The sequence below is a fragment of the Rhinopithecus bieti genome, unplaced genomic scaffold (genome assembly GCF_001698545.2).
Source record: "Rhinopithecus bieti isolate Rb0 unplaced genomic scaffold, ASM169854v2 scaffold_3902, whole genome shotgun sequence".
Taxonomy (NCBI): Eukaryota; Metazoa; Chordata; class Mammalia; order Primates; family Cercopithecidae; genus Rhinopithecus; species Rhinopithecus bieti.
In genome coordinates, this window is record NW_016804460.1 from 587,232 (window position 1) to 605,360 (window position 18,129).

The following is an 18,129-nucleotide window of genomic DNA, read 5'->3' on the forward strand; positions in this document are numbered from 1 at the left end:
CTGTTAAAGCAATATTGAAGAGAAAACTGGTATATACTACACATCTATCTTAGATGCAAAGCATGTATCTGTGATAAAAGACTATTTATCCAGAAAACTCAACAATAAAAATACAAATAATGTGATTTAAAATAGGCAAAATATTTTAATAGACATTTCAAAAAAGAAGATGTATGAATGGCAAACACATTTTAAAAGATGCTCAAAAATCATTAGTCTTTAGGGAAATGCAACTTAAAATCACAATGTGATACCAATAGACATCTATCAGAATGTCCAAAATTAAAATGACTAACTTTAATAAGTATTGGTAAGAATGTTGAGGAACTGAATTTCTCCTAGATTGCTGGTAGAATTGTAAATGGCAAACCATTTACACAGTTTGCATGTGAGTGAAGTCCCTCCCAGCAGGAGACTTTCCAGAGCTGGGGCACAGTGGAGACACCACTTAGAAGGGGATCAGGATTAGAGAACTACCAGAGGGAAAGGGGAATCAGAGAGGGCTAGATGATGTCGTCTAGATGATGTCGCTCAGCGAAACAGTGCAGGCCCCCGTGTTCCACAAGCCCTGCATTAGTGTGTGGACTGCTCCCACAGGGGCTGAAACCAAGACACATTGAATATCGGCCTTTAAATGAAAGTCTTGTAATTGGTCTGCTTCCAGAAATCTGTCCAACTTGTCACTTTATACCCAAACAATGAGTGTGAATGCAAGACACACAGAAAAGAACACATAAAATTGAACAGTGCAAAGCCTAAAAGGAAAACAGAATACAAAAGTCATGGCAGTATGCAAAAGGGAGCTGTGTATTGAGGGCACAATCTAGTCAAGAGAAGAGAGCATGGAAGTTGGATGAGGAAGGGATATAAAAGGGTAAAAGGGGAAAGGTAACATTAGCTATATGTAGTGGTGCATGCCTGTGGTCCCAGCTACTTGAAGGGCTGAGGTGGGAGGATCACCTGAGCACGGGGTGGAGCCTGCAAAGAGCTGTGTTCACACCACTGCATTCCAGCCTGGGTGGCAAAGTGAGACCCTGTCTCAAAAAAAAAAAAGAAAAGAAAAGAAACAAGAAGGTGAGAGGTATAAAGAAGGGGCAAGTGATCACACTTTGTGTGGGCAGGGTCAAGGCTTTATCTTCCCAACCCTGCCTCCCACCTCATATTCCTCCTCTAACAGGCATCTGTTTCCTGTACCCAGAAGAGATCGCCGAAGGGACATTTAACATGACAGGTCAGACAGCTCAGCCCACATTCTCATAGAGAACATGGGGTTCCTGGAACAGCCTGAGCTGGGGAGGACAAGGGGAACACATGCATAGCAGCAGAGCCTGGAAGCTCGGCCAGCTCTTGTGGCCATGCCCTTTGACCCTATGTGAGACAAACCTCAGGGCCTGTTCAAGCCTCCAGTGAGGACGCCACCTCAAAGACCACCTCGGCCAGAGCTGACTGAGGCAAGTCTCTTACCTGAAGAGGTTTAAGAGGAGAGGAGGCCGGGCGCGGTGGCTCAAGCCTGTAATCCCAGCACTTTGGGAGGCCGAGACGGGCGGCTCACGAGGTCAGGAGATCGAGACCATCCTGGCTAACACGGTGAAACCCCGTCTCTACTAAAAAATACAAAAAAACTAGCCGGGCGATGTGGCGGGCGCCTGTAGTCCCAGCTACTCGGGAGGCTGAGGCAGGAGAATGGCGTAAACCCGGGAGGCGGAGCTTGCAGTGAGCGGAGATCCGGCCACTGCACTCCAGCCCGGGCGACAGAGTGAGACTCCGTCTCAAAAAAAAAAAAAAAAAAAAAAGAGGAGAGGGGAGTGTCAACAAGGAAGCAAAGCAGCCAAATGTGCAGAGGGCCTGGAAACTGGAATGGGGCTTAGCAATGTCCTGAAAGACAGCAAATGCATTCATTTGCTTTCCTGGGAGGACTGCATGAGAATGTCCCCTTCCTGTACCTGTGCCCCCACTACATTATATTTTTACCCTTATTTGTGTGGATTGGGTAGGTAAACTATCATAGCCCCTTATTTAATTTATATTACATTTACATCTTTTTCTTATTAAACTGATGACCTGTTTATGTATGAAAGATATCAATCCTTTTGATATATTGAATTTTTTTCGATTATCTACTTAGCACAGTGTCCTTATCTAATCATAATTAAATTAATCATTTAATCCGCAAAAAAAATCTACCTGTGAAGTAGAACTTTTTTCAGGAAACATTCTACCTTTATCTTTCTGTATGGTTATAAGCAAGTTTGCTTTTTTCCATCAAATAAAGATGAGTGGCTAAAAGCGTGGCCTACAGAATCAGACCATCCTCGTTTGCTCCTGGGGGACCACCTATTACACAGGTGACCTTTGTACATTGCCTAAAGTCTTTGTGCTTCTGTTTCTTCATCACTAAAGGGGGAATAATAGTAGTATTTGCCTCGTGGGCGTTGTTCTGAGAATAAAAAGTAAATAAACTAGCACCTAGCACATCATAAAAGCTCCATTGTTATTATTATTGTTACCATTAAATGTCTTTGTAATGATTGTTGTATGTGATTTCAAATAAGTTTAGCATATTTTGAAACCTGTAAGATTAAGGCTTTAAAACAGCCATCTTATCCCAAACCAGCCAGTTCTCTGGTTGCTGGAGTGAAAAGGAGGCATTTCATGTGTGTGACACGTCTTTTAACTTGTCACTGTTTTGGAAACATGAGTTCCTCTTACAGTGACCTTGCGTTTGCCCACAGATGTATCCTATAGTGAAGGACTTTCAGTATAAAAGGGCTGCCTTGCTAGTTCTGGGAGACTGTGTAGGAGGTGGAAGCTCTTTGAGTTAAATTGAATTATTTTGCCTCAGTGTTGTCTTCAAAAGCTCTGAATATATAGGCAGTAACCTTTTTTCCTTCATCAGGACTACAATGTCCGACGATTAAAAAGAAAACTTTTACTTCATCTAATCCAGTAGTGTTCAAACTTTGCAGCACATCAACAAACCTAATGCATTTAGAAAAGACCACATGCTATAGTCCTATCTTTGATCTGTAGAACCCAAATTTCTGGGATTAGGGCCCAGGGACTTGTATTTATAATAACTCCAGAAGCTATTGAATTTGTTAGGATAAGGCTAAACTCATGGAATGAAATATCAGAGTATAGTGGGTAAAATATATATCAATATTTTAATCTCATATAACAGTCCTCAAATGGGCAATCCAGGCTAGCAAAATAACTGTGCTTAACAATTCTTCAGGGATGTGGCCTCCTTCCATTTTACTGTTCAGGCCATTTCTAGGACATTACCATTATCTGCATGATTCAAGTTGGGGCATACTTATGTCCATTTTGGCGATCTAGCTGTTAAGAAGAAAAAAATCACAGAGGAGGCCAGTCCTATGTTGTAAGACCTGGACTCGGAAGCAGCATGAATTACTTCTGCTCACAGAGACTGGGAAGGTCAGTCTGGCTGGGCATCCTGTGCCTCGCTGCATCCCTTTGCCTTGGGAGCAATGAGGGTTGATTTGGGTGGGCAACCTGAAAGCTTTGCCACGGTGATCCTGATGCACATCTAAGCCTAAGAACCCAGACCTAATCCAGTTTCCTCCTTGTGTAGATAAGAAAATTGAATCTCGGCCGGGCGCGGTGGCTCAAGCCTGTAATCCCAGCACTTTGGGAGGCCGAGGTGGGCGGATCACGAGGTCAGGAGATCGAGACCATCCTGGCTAACATGGTGAAACCCCGTCTCTACTAAAAAAAAATACAAAAAACTAGCCGGGCGAGGCGGCGGGCGCCTGTAGTCCCAGCTACTCGGGAGGCTGAGGCAGGAGAATGGCGTAAACCCGGGAGGCGGAGCTTGCAGTGAGCTGAGATCCGGCCACTGCACTCCAGCCTGGGCGACAGAGCAAGACTCCGTCTCCAAAAAAAAAAAAAATTGAATCTCAATGAGTGGAAATGACTTTCTTGGAAGGCATGACGAGCCCCGCCCATAGGACACATGAAGACTTGCCAGTGATGTGGCAAAGGCACTCCTTCCCTCAGTACCATCTTGGGAACTTGAGGCCAGGGTCTTGTTTCTTCATAATTGTTGCTTAAGAGATATTTAGTACACTTTATTTTGGGAAAACAGAGGGAATGTTTAGAGACAAGAAGAGTACTCCTTTTAGGCTAAACAACCCCTGTTGGTGTCTTTCACAAACCTCTGTATCCTTCCATCCTCTGTCCATCCTCAGCTTCCTTCTCCTACCTGACTCTCCCTTGTATGACCCTTTTAAAATTGGGTCCGTCTCCTTTATCATCCCATCTCATGCCCTCTAATGTTTTCTTTCAGCTAAGGGATGTAACACTTATTCACTTCTCAGTTATTTTTCTTTTCTTTCTTTCTTTTTTTTTTTTTGAGACAGAGTCTCACTCTATCTCCCAGAGTGAGTGGAGTGCAGTGGTGTGATCTTGGCTCACCGTAACCTCTGCCTCCTAGGTTCAGGTGATTCTCCCACCTCAGCCCCCTGAATAGCTGGGATTACAGGTGTGAACCACCACATCTGGCTAAGTTTTGTGATTTTTGTTTAGTAGAGACTGGGTTTCACCATGTTAGCCAGGCTGGCCTCAAACTCCTGGCCTCAAGTGATCCACCTGCCTTGACCTCCCAACATGTTGGGATAGGTGTGAGCCACTGCGTCCAGCCCACTTCTCAGTTACTTTTCTAAAATGTGCAAGGAACGTTTGTTTGACTATATCTAGTCAGGTGGAGTTTGTGCAATTGAGTGGACTGAGATGACAGACTGAGAAAGGGAGAAGGAAGCACATGGAGATAAACTGGCATAGGAGTGAAGACAAGGACACACCAGCTCTGTAGACTCAGAACAGCAGAGATAGGGCAGGTACTGGAGACAGGCTAGGTCAGATGAGAATGGAGTACTGGGGGCCTGGAAAGTCAGCCTGAGAAACAGGTGTGAAGCTACAAGAAAAAAAGGAGCTCTCTGCGGTTTGGGAGCAGAAAAGGGACGTTATAAAAACTGAGTACTTTAAAATCTGAAAACTCACGCCCATCATACTCATGAGGGATCTGAGGATGCACAGGATGTCAAAAGTGTGACACGCTTCAAGAATGAGAGGTGCTGGCCCTCAGGAGCACTGTCTCCCCACACACTCCACATTCGGCCTCCCTCAGGCCTTATTGTATGATAACGGTACAGATCCTGGTACATCAGGGCACCAAAGGACTGGAACCCAGAGCTCCCGCTTCGTTCAGAGAAGTGGAAGGGTTTGGTCTTAACTAAGCCCTTTAAAGGATGCTCCTGGCCCAAAAAGAGCCAGCTATTCTGGGTCTTTGTTTTCTCTTCTGGTGAGGGATGGTATGAGTACTCAGTTTGAAGTAGGCAGCATTTACTTTTTCTTACACATTACAGAAAACTCTCCCAGAGTTTAAATAGTTGGGCTCTGAGGCTGACATGCCTCTCAGCCAGAGCTGGAAATCTACTGTAAGAAAGAAGTTATTCAAATCTGAACTAAATTTGAACAAGAGGAGACTGCTTAGACTGCTGTACTGTGAATGGAGTCTACCATTTTTTTTGATGAGTAGGTGGTAGTGTCAGACTTGCTATGTGGAGCTACCCCTGGGATGGAACTTAGTAAGCACATCTTCCTTTCTGGGTCCTAAGTCTTCCTCCTATAGAGAAGAGACCTTTGGGACCCAAGCATTTTGCTTTATTACTCTGTCCTTTGGCTGCCGAGTGCAAACTGAGTCCTAATTACATACCTCTTTGGCCAAACCCACATTGATTAAACAACGGCTACACTGACAAGGGAAAGCCAGCTAAAAGGTACAAAAATGTTGCTGTAATGCTGCATATTGGGTGATTGTAAATGTTTTACAGTTCCAGTATATTGAGAATTCTGCACCAAATATAATAAAGCTTGGGGAAAATGACATATAGAGAATTATGTACAAGAAAGAAGTTACTATGACATAACATTCATTTACATGCATTTATTTAAAATTAGAACATTAAGAAAGAGGGGTCTCAGGATGGAGGGAGAATTTAAGGAGAGGAATAGAAGCATATGGCCACACATCAGTGAAGAAGATAACTGCCCATACTTTATGCAGAATGAATCATGAACGCTTACAAACAAATAGCTGGTAGTGAACAAAATTAACTACAGTATCATAAGACATCAAGGTTGAAGACCAGTCCTGCCTGGTACTTGGCACAGACTTTCTGTTCCCATCTTTCTTTCTGCCTCCTCTATTTTTCCATGGCTTGCCATTCCTCTCCCACAGCCCCAGGGTATCAAGACTTTGCTTGAATAAAGATTACAGTCAGAATTTTCTTCTCTTTACTGCAACCTGTGAAATAGAGATGAGGGTGGAAGAGTGGAGATTGCATAGGGCTGGAGCTATTGACACTGAGAGCAACAGCTAAGCCAAAGGATCTTTTTCCTCTGGCATCTCCTAAAGGACAGGCAGACCCTTTGTTGTGTGCATACATCAGTTCACACGCATGTGAGCACATACCCTTTGAAGAGAGTAGTGATAATAATATGTGTCACACTCATCACTATTTTTCTGAACAGTATCATTGGCAGTACAATTAGTTTTTAATTGTCCATATTGGCTTTAGGCCTTCTTTCCTTAATTCTGCCTAGTTAGGTGGACTCTTGTTTCTTGGCTTTATAGCTGAGCTAGGATGAAATTCAGTTTGTTTCAGACACCCCCCGACCCCACCACCCCCCTCACACACACACATACATAGAGAGAGAGAGAAGAATCTGCACTCCAGTATCAGTTATAAATTTTAATTGAATTATCCACAATTTGAATTTTTAACTCCTCCAGTTAGAATAAATAATCAAGAGTTTACTATAGTGCTAAAAAGTAGATATTAAGGAAAGACACAAGAATGAACATGAAGAGGTCCTTCTTTAGTAAGACCCTAGTCTTAAAGCTCTGTGGGATTTACAACTTAGAGCCACAAACTAACCAGCTCATCAGAGAATGACCTGTCAATACTGTCAATATCTTCTCTAACGAGGTAACACTATGGTATTGGCACCTGGGGAATTGTTTGTCTGTAGTGAGCTGACACACTGTATTTTCCAGTTCTGGGCTCTCACGGCAGCTTATGCCAGGATTCTGTACAAACTTGCAGCTGGGGGCCTTGTGGACCCTGTGCATCACTTCTGTGGAGTCATGGATGAGGTTATTGCTCCACTTGCACGATCTGTTTGCTTCTGAAACTTTTGTCCAGACTGTCATGTCATTGCAACACTCTTTGTCATTACCTGAACTGTTTCCCTTAGGGTCATTATGATGTAACCTTCTGGATGTCAGTAACGAGGAAGACAAATGATCCTTGGACATGCTGAGGCTGGTATTTTTAACTAACAGGATCGAGTTCATTAATATCTCAATGGTCTGTTTTTCTTGGGCACTTTTTGCCATGTCATATTGCATCTCTTCCTCTGTAAATTCTTCTTTAATTATCTTCATTGTGCTTTCTGATGCTTCTGCAAGAACCAGCCCCAGGCTGAGCAGCAGCAGAGGAAAGGTCTCCATCTCAGATGTAGTGTAATCTCTTCTGCAGTGAAGACAATAAATGAAAGATAAAATAAGAAGAAGATTAAAGAGGTAGTTCTTTCTTCCTCCTGACACTTATTCCTGGGAGTGACCCCTACATGTAGGTTAAAATTTTTACATCTGTGAATGGAACTATGATATAATAGAAACACAATCAGCTGTGGAGTCTGAAGACTCATGTTCAAATCCCTGCTTTTCTGCTTATAATTTATTCTACCTTATTTAACCCCAGTTTCCCCATCTGAAAAAAGTTGTGAAAATTACGTAAGGTGATATGTTTAAAGATCTACAACAAAGTATTTGTTTCTTATCCATTTCCCTTGGTCTATCATCTCATTGGTGGGGTGTAGAATCTCCATGGTGGGTCACAATTCTCACTCAACTCATCCCTCACCATTACCGTATCACCTATGGCCTCATATATATAGAACCTGGCACATGGTAGCCACTTGAAAACAAAATAAAACACACATTGCCATTTCCCCATCTCTCATTTCTTTTTCCACCCATTCTCAGTCATAAGATTTCTGTCTTGACAAGTTCCTTCAGCAAGTGGATCCTGTAGAGGAAGATTCCACTTTGTTGCAGAGCTGGAAGTGAAATTGTGTTTGTTTCCTGGGAGTTTCTGCTGTTGTGTCCAAGTGAGGGAAGGAGGGGCAAAGAGGGGTAGACAGGATCATATGAGATTAATACAGGAGACCATGTGGAATCAAGGAAGCTCAGGGAGAACTGAACAAAGTGTCCATTTGGCAGTCGGAATCCCAATGGCCTGGGCAGCACCATTGCTTCTTATTCTGTGAAATGTTTTCTGTCTATTTATACCAAAACCCAGCCATGACTTTTTTGTTTTCTGAAACCCTACAGCACGGATTAAGTTACACTTCATTTTATATGATCTTTTTCATTTTTCTAGTTAGTTGATTAATGTTAATCTTTTCTCCTTCTTGTTAGGCTAAAAATTCCTTGAGCCTGAAACACAGTTTCTGATTATTTATACTTTTATTCATACAGAATCAAATAATGAACTGTAGATCAATAAAGAATCTGCACTCCAGGATCAGTTATAAATTTTAATGGAATTATCCACAGTTTTGGGTTCTTCACTCCTCCAGTTAGTATAAATAATCAAGAGTTTACCATAGTGTTAAAGAGTGGATGTTAAGGAAACAGGAAGAAGAGCAGAGCAGAAATTCTCAGTCTTTTTGAAACATGTAATTCAAGTGGGCAGCATTCATAGCTGCCTGGGTTTTATTCACTGTGTGTAATTACTGCACACACACTAATTTCTCAACGCTATTTGTTAACAACATAACATGACTTTACTAGTATATAAAATCCTTTACTTGAGGTCAATCCTGGAAAATCCCGAAAGAATGGTTATTTAAGTTAATAATTCTTTCCCTCTCTTTAGAATGATTCTATTTTCCTCTTTTTTATCTTCCACCTCTATAGCCTCCATCCCTTCTACATTGATCTCCTACATTATTACCCTTACTTCCCTCCTAATCATCCCTTCTTGACCTTCCAATTTCTTCTATACACTACTTTTCTAAAAACATAACTTGCAATGACACTCAGAATTTTTGAAACATTCCTCTTTGCTCACAGTAGGAAGTCTGATCCCCTGAGCCCAGTAGCCAATGCTCTACTTGCTCTAATCTCAATCTGCCTATCAGGATTTATTTTCCATTATTTTGCTACACAAACCTGCCTTAGTCCATCAGTGTGACTCTCTTTTTTTTTAATATACCCTATGCCATCTTTCCCACTTAGCTTCTTTCTTGAATGGCTATACTTTTCTGTCTCTTGAAATCCTTCAAAGCCCAGTTCAGATCTCATTCTTCATTTTACACATTTCATCACTGCTTAAGTCTACTAAACCCATTTCCAACTTCTCTGAACTTCTAATCATTCCCTTCTTATACTACTCATTTGATGTTATTATGTATGAACTTTTAAAACATTATATTTGAATTTAAAATGTCTGTGTGAGAAACTAGAGCAAAACCTAGCACCAAAATACATAAGCCTTAATTGGGTTAATGGATTATTGATAGATTATTAATAATTAAGTATATGCATCCAGATGTGTGCCCAAGGATGACTTGACCAAAGACCTGATGCATTTTGAAGGGAGAAAGGATGAGGGATTTATAGGGAATTTATTTTGTTTCCTAAACTTCTATATCCTATGCCATTGACATCATTAGTAAGGTGATAACAGGGAAACAGAAAGACCAGGAGGAGAAAAAAAAAAACAGGAGGAAGAGCAGGGCAGAAATTTCCAGTCTTTCTGAGACATGTATTTCAAGTGGGCAGCATTCACAGCTGCCTAGGTTTTATTTGAAACTGCTAAGAGGTGCCCATTAAAAAAATATACCTGGCCGGGCACAGTCACCGGTGCCTGTGGTCTCATTGCTTTGGGAGGCCAATGTGGGAGGATCACTTGAGGCCAGAAGTTCAAGACTAGCCTAGGCAACATAGTGAGAATTCATCTCTACAACAACAACAACAACAACAAGCCAGTTGTGGTGGTACATGCCTATAGTCCCAGCCACTCAGGAGGCTGAGGGGAGAGATTTCTTGAGCCCAAAAGTCTGAGACTGCAGTAAGCATTGATCATACCACTGCACTCCATCCTGGGCAACAGAGTGAGACTCTGATTCTATATATCTGTATAATATATATATGTATATACATATTTAGATACAGATGGATAGATGTAGATACACACACACCCAAACTACAAATGTCTAAAATGTCATAATTCATTTGAATTTGGTGTTGATCCCTGTTGAATGAAATTACTCTGAGGATAGATCCTATTGGTTCATCTCAGTTATACTTTTATCTGCAAGATATTTTTAATTAGAAAAGAGGAAGTTTGCTGAGGAAGGGGAGAAAAAGCACTGAAAAGGAAAGAAAAGACAATGAAACCTAGGGAGAGGGATAGGAAAAGGACTCGGAATTCAGAAAATAGATGTTGGAACCTAAAGGATGCATTTCATCCACTTCAAAGTTTTGCCCAGAAAATGATGCTACCAAGACCCAACAAATCATATGCTAGGGACCACCTACCTGTTCCTGTTAAGTTTCTATTCAGACGCTGAGGACTCTGTTTACCTGGTGACACCCAAAATTATATGGAGACAACAATGACAACAGAATTACCACAGAGAACTAGAAAATAAAACTCAGGTGAAAAACGGCCACCTAAGATGGAAGAAGCCATGAGATGAGTAAGCGTTGCCTGCTCACAAGGTTGCAAACTGTCCTTCACTTACGATTATCCCCCACCTCCCCCTCCTCAATCTAATCAATCACATAGAACTTGATGGTTACAAGAGACAGAGCTAAAAACTAGCATAAGTGCACCTTCTTCTTTGATATGACCTTGAACTAAGTCCAAATGAGCAATGAACAGCTGAAGTCTCTCAACTGAAAAGATCAGGACAGAGAGTGCTCTCCAAAGCCTGTGACCCACTCATGCCTGCTCTAGGTCACTGTAGGAGTCTCTAGCTCTCACATACAGGATTGAAATGCCATAGCTCAGAATTAGCGACAACAATAATCTGGCCTTTATTTGCCAATCGCCCCTTATTTCTTACCACCTCACAATACAAATTCTCCCCTCCAACAATGGCTATAATATAGCCATTTTCTATACTACCTAAGAAATAGAATTATAGACTAATAGACTTGGAAAGAACTTGAAACATTATCTAATTCAAGATCCTCACTTTACAGACAAGGAAACTAATGAATAGAGAAGAAGAGGACTTCATGAAATCCCCAGAATTAGAAGCCTCTCTTTCTCTTCCTTCTCCTTCTAGCTGTAAGGATACTACGCCTATAGCTGAATGTGGGGAAACTAAGCAGTAAGTCCAATTGTAAGAACTGAAAAGAGAAAAGAGTTAGTAGTCCGGCTCAAAGTCGGCTCTGTTCCTTCTGGAGATGCAAAGAGGAGATCACTGAGCTCTGAGAGTCTCAATCCCTTCCTGGGAAATCCTTATCTGTGTCTCTCTAAAGTCTTTAAGGGAAATGGTTTCAGACCAGTCAGGCTCCTTTCTTTATTTCAAGCCAAAAAGGGAGCTGCTGAACAGGAACAGATGCTCCTTCAGTTGTGTATGCTATCTTTAAAAAAGACCCTAAGAGGTGACCTCTGCTGCTTCTACAGCTAGCAGTAGGGCTAGGATTAGGCTGAGGTTAATGAGACACTCACTCTAAGACCAAAATTTAAGAGGGTGCCAAAAAACTCAATAATCAAGATAAATAATATTTTAATGCAACAATTTTAGAAAATATTTAATTAATTAATTAACTTATTTATTTATTTTTGAGACAGAGTCTTGCTCTGTTGCTCAGGCTGGAGTGCAATGGCATGATCTCAGCTCACTGCAACCTCCACCTCCCAGGTTCAAGCATTCCTCCTATGTCAGCTTCCCAAGCAGCTGGGGTTACAGGCATGCACCACCACACCCGACCAACTTTTGTATTTTTAGTGGAGACGAGGTTTACCACCATGTTGGCCAGGCTGGTCTCAAACCCTTGACCTCAAGTGATCCACCTGCCTCAGCCTCCCAAAGTGCTGGGATTATAGGTGTGAGCCAATGCACTTGGCCAGAAAATAAATTTAATGCAAAATAATCCCTGATGAACAAATGTTAAAATTGTAAATACCAGGATCTGACCCTGCACTGCATGTTACTCATGTAACTCATCTGACCCTAATCTTAGCCTTGTCAGATTGGATCTTCAAAATTTTGTGATAGATATTTTGAGCATCCAAGATTTTTGCATTAAGTTTGATTTTATTAAAATACTGAAATCAAGGCCGGGCACGGTGGCTCACACCTGTAATCCCAGCACTTTGAGAGGCCGAGGTGGGCAAATCACCTGAGTTCGGGAGCTTGAGACCAGCCTGACCAACATGGAGAAACCCCCATCTCTACTAAAAATACAAAATCAGCCAGGCGCAGTGGCACACGCCTGTGATCCCAGCTGCTTGGTAGGCTGAGGCAGGAGAATCGCTTAAACCTGGGAGGTGGAGGTTGCGGTGAGCCAAGATCACGCCATTGTACTCCAGCCTGGGCAACAAGAGCGAAACTCTGTCTCAAAAAAAGACAAAGAAAATACTGAAATCAAATATATTCATCTAGGTTACCAGGTTTTTGGTCTTTTGGTGCCCTCTTAAATTTTGCATCTAAAGTGAGTGGCTCATTCACTTTATCTTAATCTCAGTCTTGTCTCTCATCAAACGACCCAGAAATAAGGGACAAAAAATTGAAACACATGTAGAATTTATGGTTTAATTCAATAAAGATTCTTTTATTGAAGCAGAATAAAACAATCCCAACTAAGCAATACAGGAAGGATAAATTAATTACCAGTGGCTTCCCCTTCCACTCAAGGCATTGCCCCATGTCCACGGTTCATGTCTGCCTCAGGCAGAGCCAGCTCCAATGCCATTGAGAGAAGAGATCTCAGACTCGGGAGCTGATCTTAAGTTATTTAACATAGCCCAGGAAAGTATCTGGCCTCAAGTCATCACAAGTGACAAGAACAAACCCCTCTGTGGTGAAATAGTGGTACCTGCAGGCAGGGTATCTTGTGCCCTCAGTGAGCTGACAGACTGTCATTTTGAACTTTGTCTCACTCTGAAAGCAGAAAATGGCCGAAAGGTTTTGGCAAGCTACCTTCTTGGGAGAAGTGCAAATACCATTGATTTTTCGAGGCCTCTCATGGATGAAGATGTGCTCCTTTTTACAAGTGTGGTCAGGTTCCCTGATGACTCTTTGTATGATCATGTGGTTGCAGTACCTTGCAGGAACGGGAACGTCATTCTGAGGGTAGTCCACATGCAGGTGTTCTAAGGTTGACGTCACTACTTCATCGTTCACCTCATTTTCCCAGAACAGAAGCACCAAGAAAATTATCACCATTATTATCATCAGAGGTAAGAGTGACTTCACATCTTTGGCTTTAACTGCTGTTGAGTAAGGGAAGATAGAAAGTAGCAAAGGACAGTCAGATTCCTCCTGCTCCAACCCCTGGCTGCTCCCCCATCCTTGGAATATTTTATTTCCTTCTCTCCACTAATTAAAATCACACTGACCTTGCAAGATCCAGCTGGAGGCATAGTTCCCCAAGAAAGCCTTTTCTGACCATGTCAGCTCTCAGAGTTTGGTATTGAGCAGTTCTCTAAATTATTCCTGCTGTATTTGTTTTGTTTCTACAAGTTCTTTGGCAGCATCTTTGACCACATCTCCTAGTTCTCAAATCCTTCAAAGTGCTCAACACAGAGCTGGACATACAGAAGGTGGTCAAGGTTATTCATATTGCTGAATAACCTTCTTTCCTATAATTTTCTCAACCTTAACTCCACCCAATTGCACATGATTTTAGTACCTTCTACTCATCTATTCTTCCCAGTTCCTTCCAAGTCCCTCCCTCTGTCAGTCCTGCTTGGCTCTGTGCTAGCTCCTCTCACCTGTCATTTTTCTGGTCGTTCTCACAGGTAACATAGCCTTTTGATCATGAATTTGAGAAAATCGCTTGTGTCTTGCTGTTCCCTGACAATAACTGATAGACAGCCTGTTGAATGTGGGGAGGGCCAAAGTAGAAAAAGGGAGGGACCTGCAGAGGGTGTGCTTGGGCACCGCTGGGGAGGAAAAGTTACCTTCAGCAAGAGAGTCAGGTAAGGCAGGTCCCGAATGTGTCCTCATTAAACAAGTGAGGACTTTTCAGAACATTTAGTGAAAGCCAATGTGTACCAGCCACAGTACTGTCTCCTTTCTAAATTTTCAATCAATCTTTATGACAAATATATGAAATTTTTCATTTCATTGACAAATAAATGAGTTGCAGAAAGGTTAAGGTGGAGATGGGAAGTGAGAAGGAAAGCAAGAGTCCCATCCTGTCAGTGCCAAACACTTGAATTTCAGTTTTAGCAAGTTTCATTTCCACGTGGTGTCTAGCACAGGACAAAAACAATTCCCTGGTAATAACATTAATCTTGATAAATACCTGGGCTCCTGAGGAGTATGGAGATAGTTCCCAAACTGCTGAACGGTAGAATCAACGGGAGATTTAAAAAAATATTGGCTTCCACCTTGATACATTCTGCTTTAATTGGTATTGTGTGTGATCTGGGTTGGGGACTCTTAAAGGATCCCCAGGTGATTCTAATATATAGCAAAACTTGGGAACCACTGAACCATGATATACATGGAAAACCTACATGGGAGATTAGTGGATAAGGGTTTAGTAAAAAGATAGTGGTTCAAAGTATTGAGACCAGAGAATTCTTTTTGTTGCTGTCACCTCCCAGTGAGTTGATATAGGAATGGGCAAATGGACTCAGTTTTACTACTTCATGCCCTGAAGTCATTTCTCTTTTGGAGAGACAGGTACAAAATCTCCTCTGTGCATATCTGTGTCTTTCTAATTGGCAGGAAGAAAATGATTGCTGAGTAAAAAATTATCTAGGAAAAACAGAATACTGGAGAAGCCTTCAAAAAATGCTTCTCTCTATATACAAAAACGAAAGCCAAATTTCAAATTGTGAAAATGAGCAACCAGGAGAAAATATTTACTTTCCAAAAATGTCCATTCTGGGTGTCCTTTCAGAACTCAAACTATCCTATTTTGGATACGTGTTACCCAATGTCACAAAGATATAAGTGCATGCTTAATTTTTGACACAATTTTCAATTAACAGAATTTGATTTTGTACATCTTGCAGAAACATTTGCAATGTACACAGAGAAGTACATCTATGTACTGTAACACGTTCATTATTTCCTGCCAGAACTTCCAAGCAGCTGAAGTGCAGATACTTCGCTAAGTGTACAGGTAGAGAAGCGATCCCTGTTACAAAGATTTTCCCCAAAGGAGGCAACTAAACCTATCCCCAGAGTATTACACTGCAAAGGAGTTAAGACTGAGTCCAAATGCTAACTAGTGTGGCAGCCTGGAAGAAAATATTTGTAATCCCTAAAACCCCATAAGGATTAGCATCTACATATAAGGAACTCCTTCCTGTCAGCCCTAAAAAGACAGGAAACCCCCGGGGAGAAAAAATTGTCAGAGAAAAGCCAATATCAGAAGATGAAGTCAAAATGGGTAAGAAGCAATGCTCCACTTCATTAGTAATCAGAGAAATGAAAGCTAAAATAACAAAAGAAATAGTTTATAACCATCAGATTATCAAAATGGTTATGAAGAATTAGAAAACAGATAATATAAAGTGCTGGTAAAACATTGCTGGGCATAAAATTGGTGTGACATTGGCCGGGCGCGGTGGCTCAAGCCTGTAATCCCAGCACTTTGTGGAGGCCGAGATGACGCGGATCACAAGGTCAGGAGATCGAGACCATCCTGGCTAACCCGGTGAAACCCGCCCGTCTCTATAAAAAATACAAAAAACCTAGCCGGCGAGGTGGCAGCGCTTGGTAGTCCCGCTACTCGGGAGGCTGAGGCAGGAGAATGCGTGAACCCCGGGAGAACGGAGCTTGCAGTGACTGAGATCCGGCACTGCACCCAGCCCGGCGACAGAGCCGAGAACTCCGTCTCAAAAAAAAAAAAAAAAAAAAAAAAAAAATTGGTGTGACAATACTAGAAAGTAACCTGAAATGTTGGTAAAATTAAGGGTTTGACCTGAGACTTTAATCTCACTCCTGGGTGTAGACTCTAAACAAAATATCACAGTATTGGCCGGGCGCAGGTGGCTCAAGCCTGTAATCCCCCAGCACTTTGGGAGGCCGAGACGGGCGAATCACGAGGTCAGGAGATCGAGACCATCCTTGGCTACATGGTGAAAACCCCGTGTCTACTAAAAATACAAAAAACTAGCTGGATGAGGTGGCGGGCGCCTGTAGTCCCAACTAACCTCGGGAGGCTGAGGCAGGAGAATGGCGTAAACCCGGGAGGCGGAGCTTGCAGTGAGCTAAAAGATTCCGGCCACTGCACTCCACCTGGGCGACAGAGCGAGACTCCCGTCTCAAAAAAAATAAAATAATATAAATAAAAATAACAAAATATCACAGTATTGCTTTAATATCAAATTAAAACTATTGAGAATGGGCACAGTAGGTAATGCCTGTAATCCCAGGCACTTGGGAGGCCGAAGCAGGCCAGATCATGAGGCCAGGAGTTTGAGACGCAGCCTGGGCAACACGGTGAAACCCCATCTCTTAAAAACACAAAACTTAGGGGGGTGTGGTGGTGGCACGCCTGTAATCCCAGCTACTCGGGAGGCCTGAGGTGGGAGGATCACCTGAATCCAGGAGGTAGAGGCTGCAGTGAGCCCAAGATGTGCCACTGCACTCCACCTGGGTGACAGAGTGAGATTCTATCCCCACCAAGAAAAAAGAAAGAAATAAAGAAAGAGAGAGAGAGAGAGAGAGGAGAGAGAGAGAGAAGAGAGAGAGGAAAGAAAGAAAGAAAGAAGAAAGAAAGAAAGAAAGAAAAAGAAAGAAAGAAAGAAGAAAGAAAGAAGAAGAAAGGAAGAAAGAAGAAAGAAAGAAAGAAGATTAAATCTAATTCTGAAGTCTTTTGGCTTAGAATTAATCTCACTGGGGAGAATTTCAACTCATGCCCATTAAAAGTTCCCCTCTCTCCCCAGATTTCAAGGGAATCTGGACGGCGTATTGTCTTATTCCTTCTTTTTTCTGTGGCACCTGTAGGCGCCAACGGCATTAACTAAAGACAACATTCATTCACTTTCTCTGGGTAAAAACACCTAAGAATACAGAGTTCAGTCCAGAATCTTTTTTTTTTTTTTTTTTTTTTGAGGCGGAGTCTCGCTCTGTCACCCAGGCTGTAGTGCAGTGGCCGGATCTCAGCTCACTGCAAGCTCCACCTCCGGGTTTATGCCATTCTCCTGCCTCCAGCCTCCCGAGTTTGCTGGGACTAACAGGGCCCGCTACCCTCGCCGGCTAGTTTTTTTTGTATTTTTTTAGTAAGACGGGGTTTCACCATGTTAGCCAGGATGGTCCGATCTCCTGAACCTCGTGATCCGCCCTGTCTCGGCCTCACCAAATGCTGGGATTTAAGGCTTGAGCCACCGCGCCCCGGCCCAGATCAAGAATCTTGGTTGACCCTGTTGTTGTAGTAAGACTGATTTTTTTTCCAAACACCTACTATTATAAAGGATTTTTGTCAACCCTATGTAAGGTCTTCTTTTCAATCATTCACGTATTATTTAATTCAACATATATTTATTAAACACTACCTGTGCCAGGCACTCTTCGAGGCCCCTGGGACACACCAGTGAAAAGACAAATATCCCTGTCCCCACTACTGGCTCTAATCAGTACCTCAATATGAAAATGGGTAATTAAAATAGAAGAACTGCACATTTATTCTGCCGTTCCTTCAGGAACTATATTCCTGGGCAACCAAATCACTTCCATGTGCTGTGGAAAAGCTCTTCTTTAGAGAACAATGACAACTAATAAATATGAAAAGAACAATAAAATTAGAAAATCGTCATTTTATAATCATTAATGAAATTATTAAGCCAGGCAAAAAGCATTTGCTGAGTGATAAAATTATTAAAAGAGAGCCTA

At 42.1% G+C, this 18,129-nt stretch overlaps 1 protein-coding gene across 9 annotated transcripts in view; it reads right to left on the reverse strand.

The window, feature by feature from the left end:
* Positions 1-5,955: 5,955 nt before the first annotated feature.
* RNASE11 (ribonuclease A family member 11 (inactive)) overlaps positions 5,956-18,129 on the reverse strand; it is a 30,244-nt gene continuing 18,070 nt past the window's right edge. For 2 of the 9 annotated variants that reach the window (XM_017868528.1, XM_017868523.1), the window contains 2 exons: positions 13,379-13,544; positions 5,956-7,559 (listed from right to left, as the gene is read on the reverse strand). In XM_017868528.1, coding sequence (XP_017724017.1) covers positions 6,938-7,559; positions 13,379-13,509 — 753 coding nt within the window. In that variant the 5' untranslated portion in view covers positions 13,510-13,544 and the 3' untranslated portion in view covers positions 5,956-6,937. Of the gene's footprint in view, positions 7,560-13,254; positions 13,548-13,673; positions 13,998-14,048; positions 14,165-18,129 lie in introns of those variants that run through there. The other 7 variants (XM_017868525.1, XM_017868524.1, XM_017868529.1 and 4 more) reach the window with 7 other exon arrangements.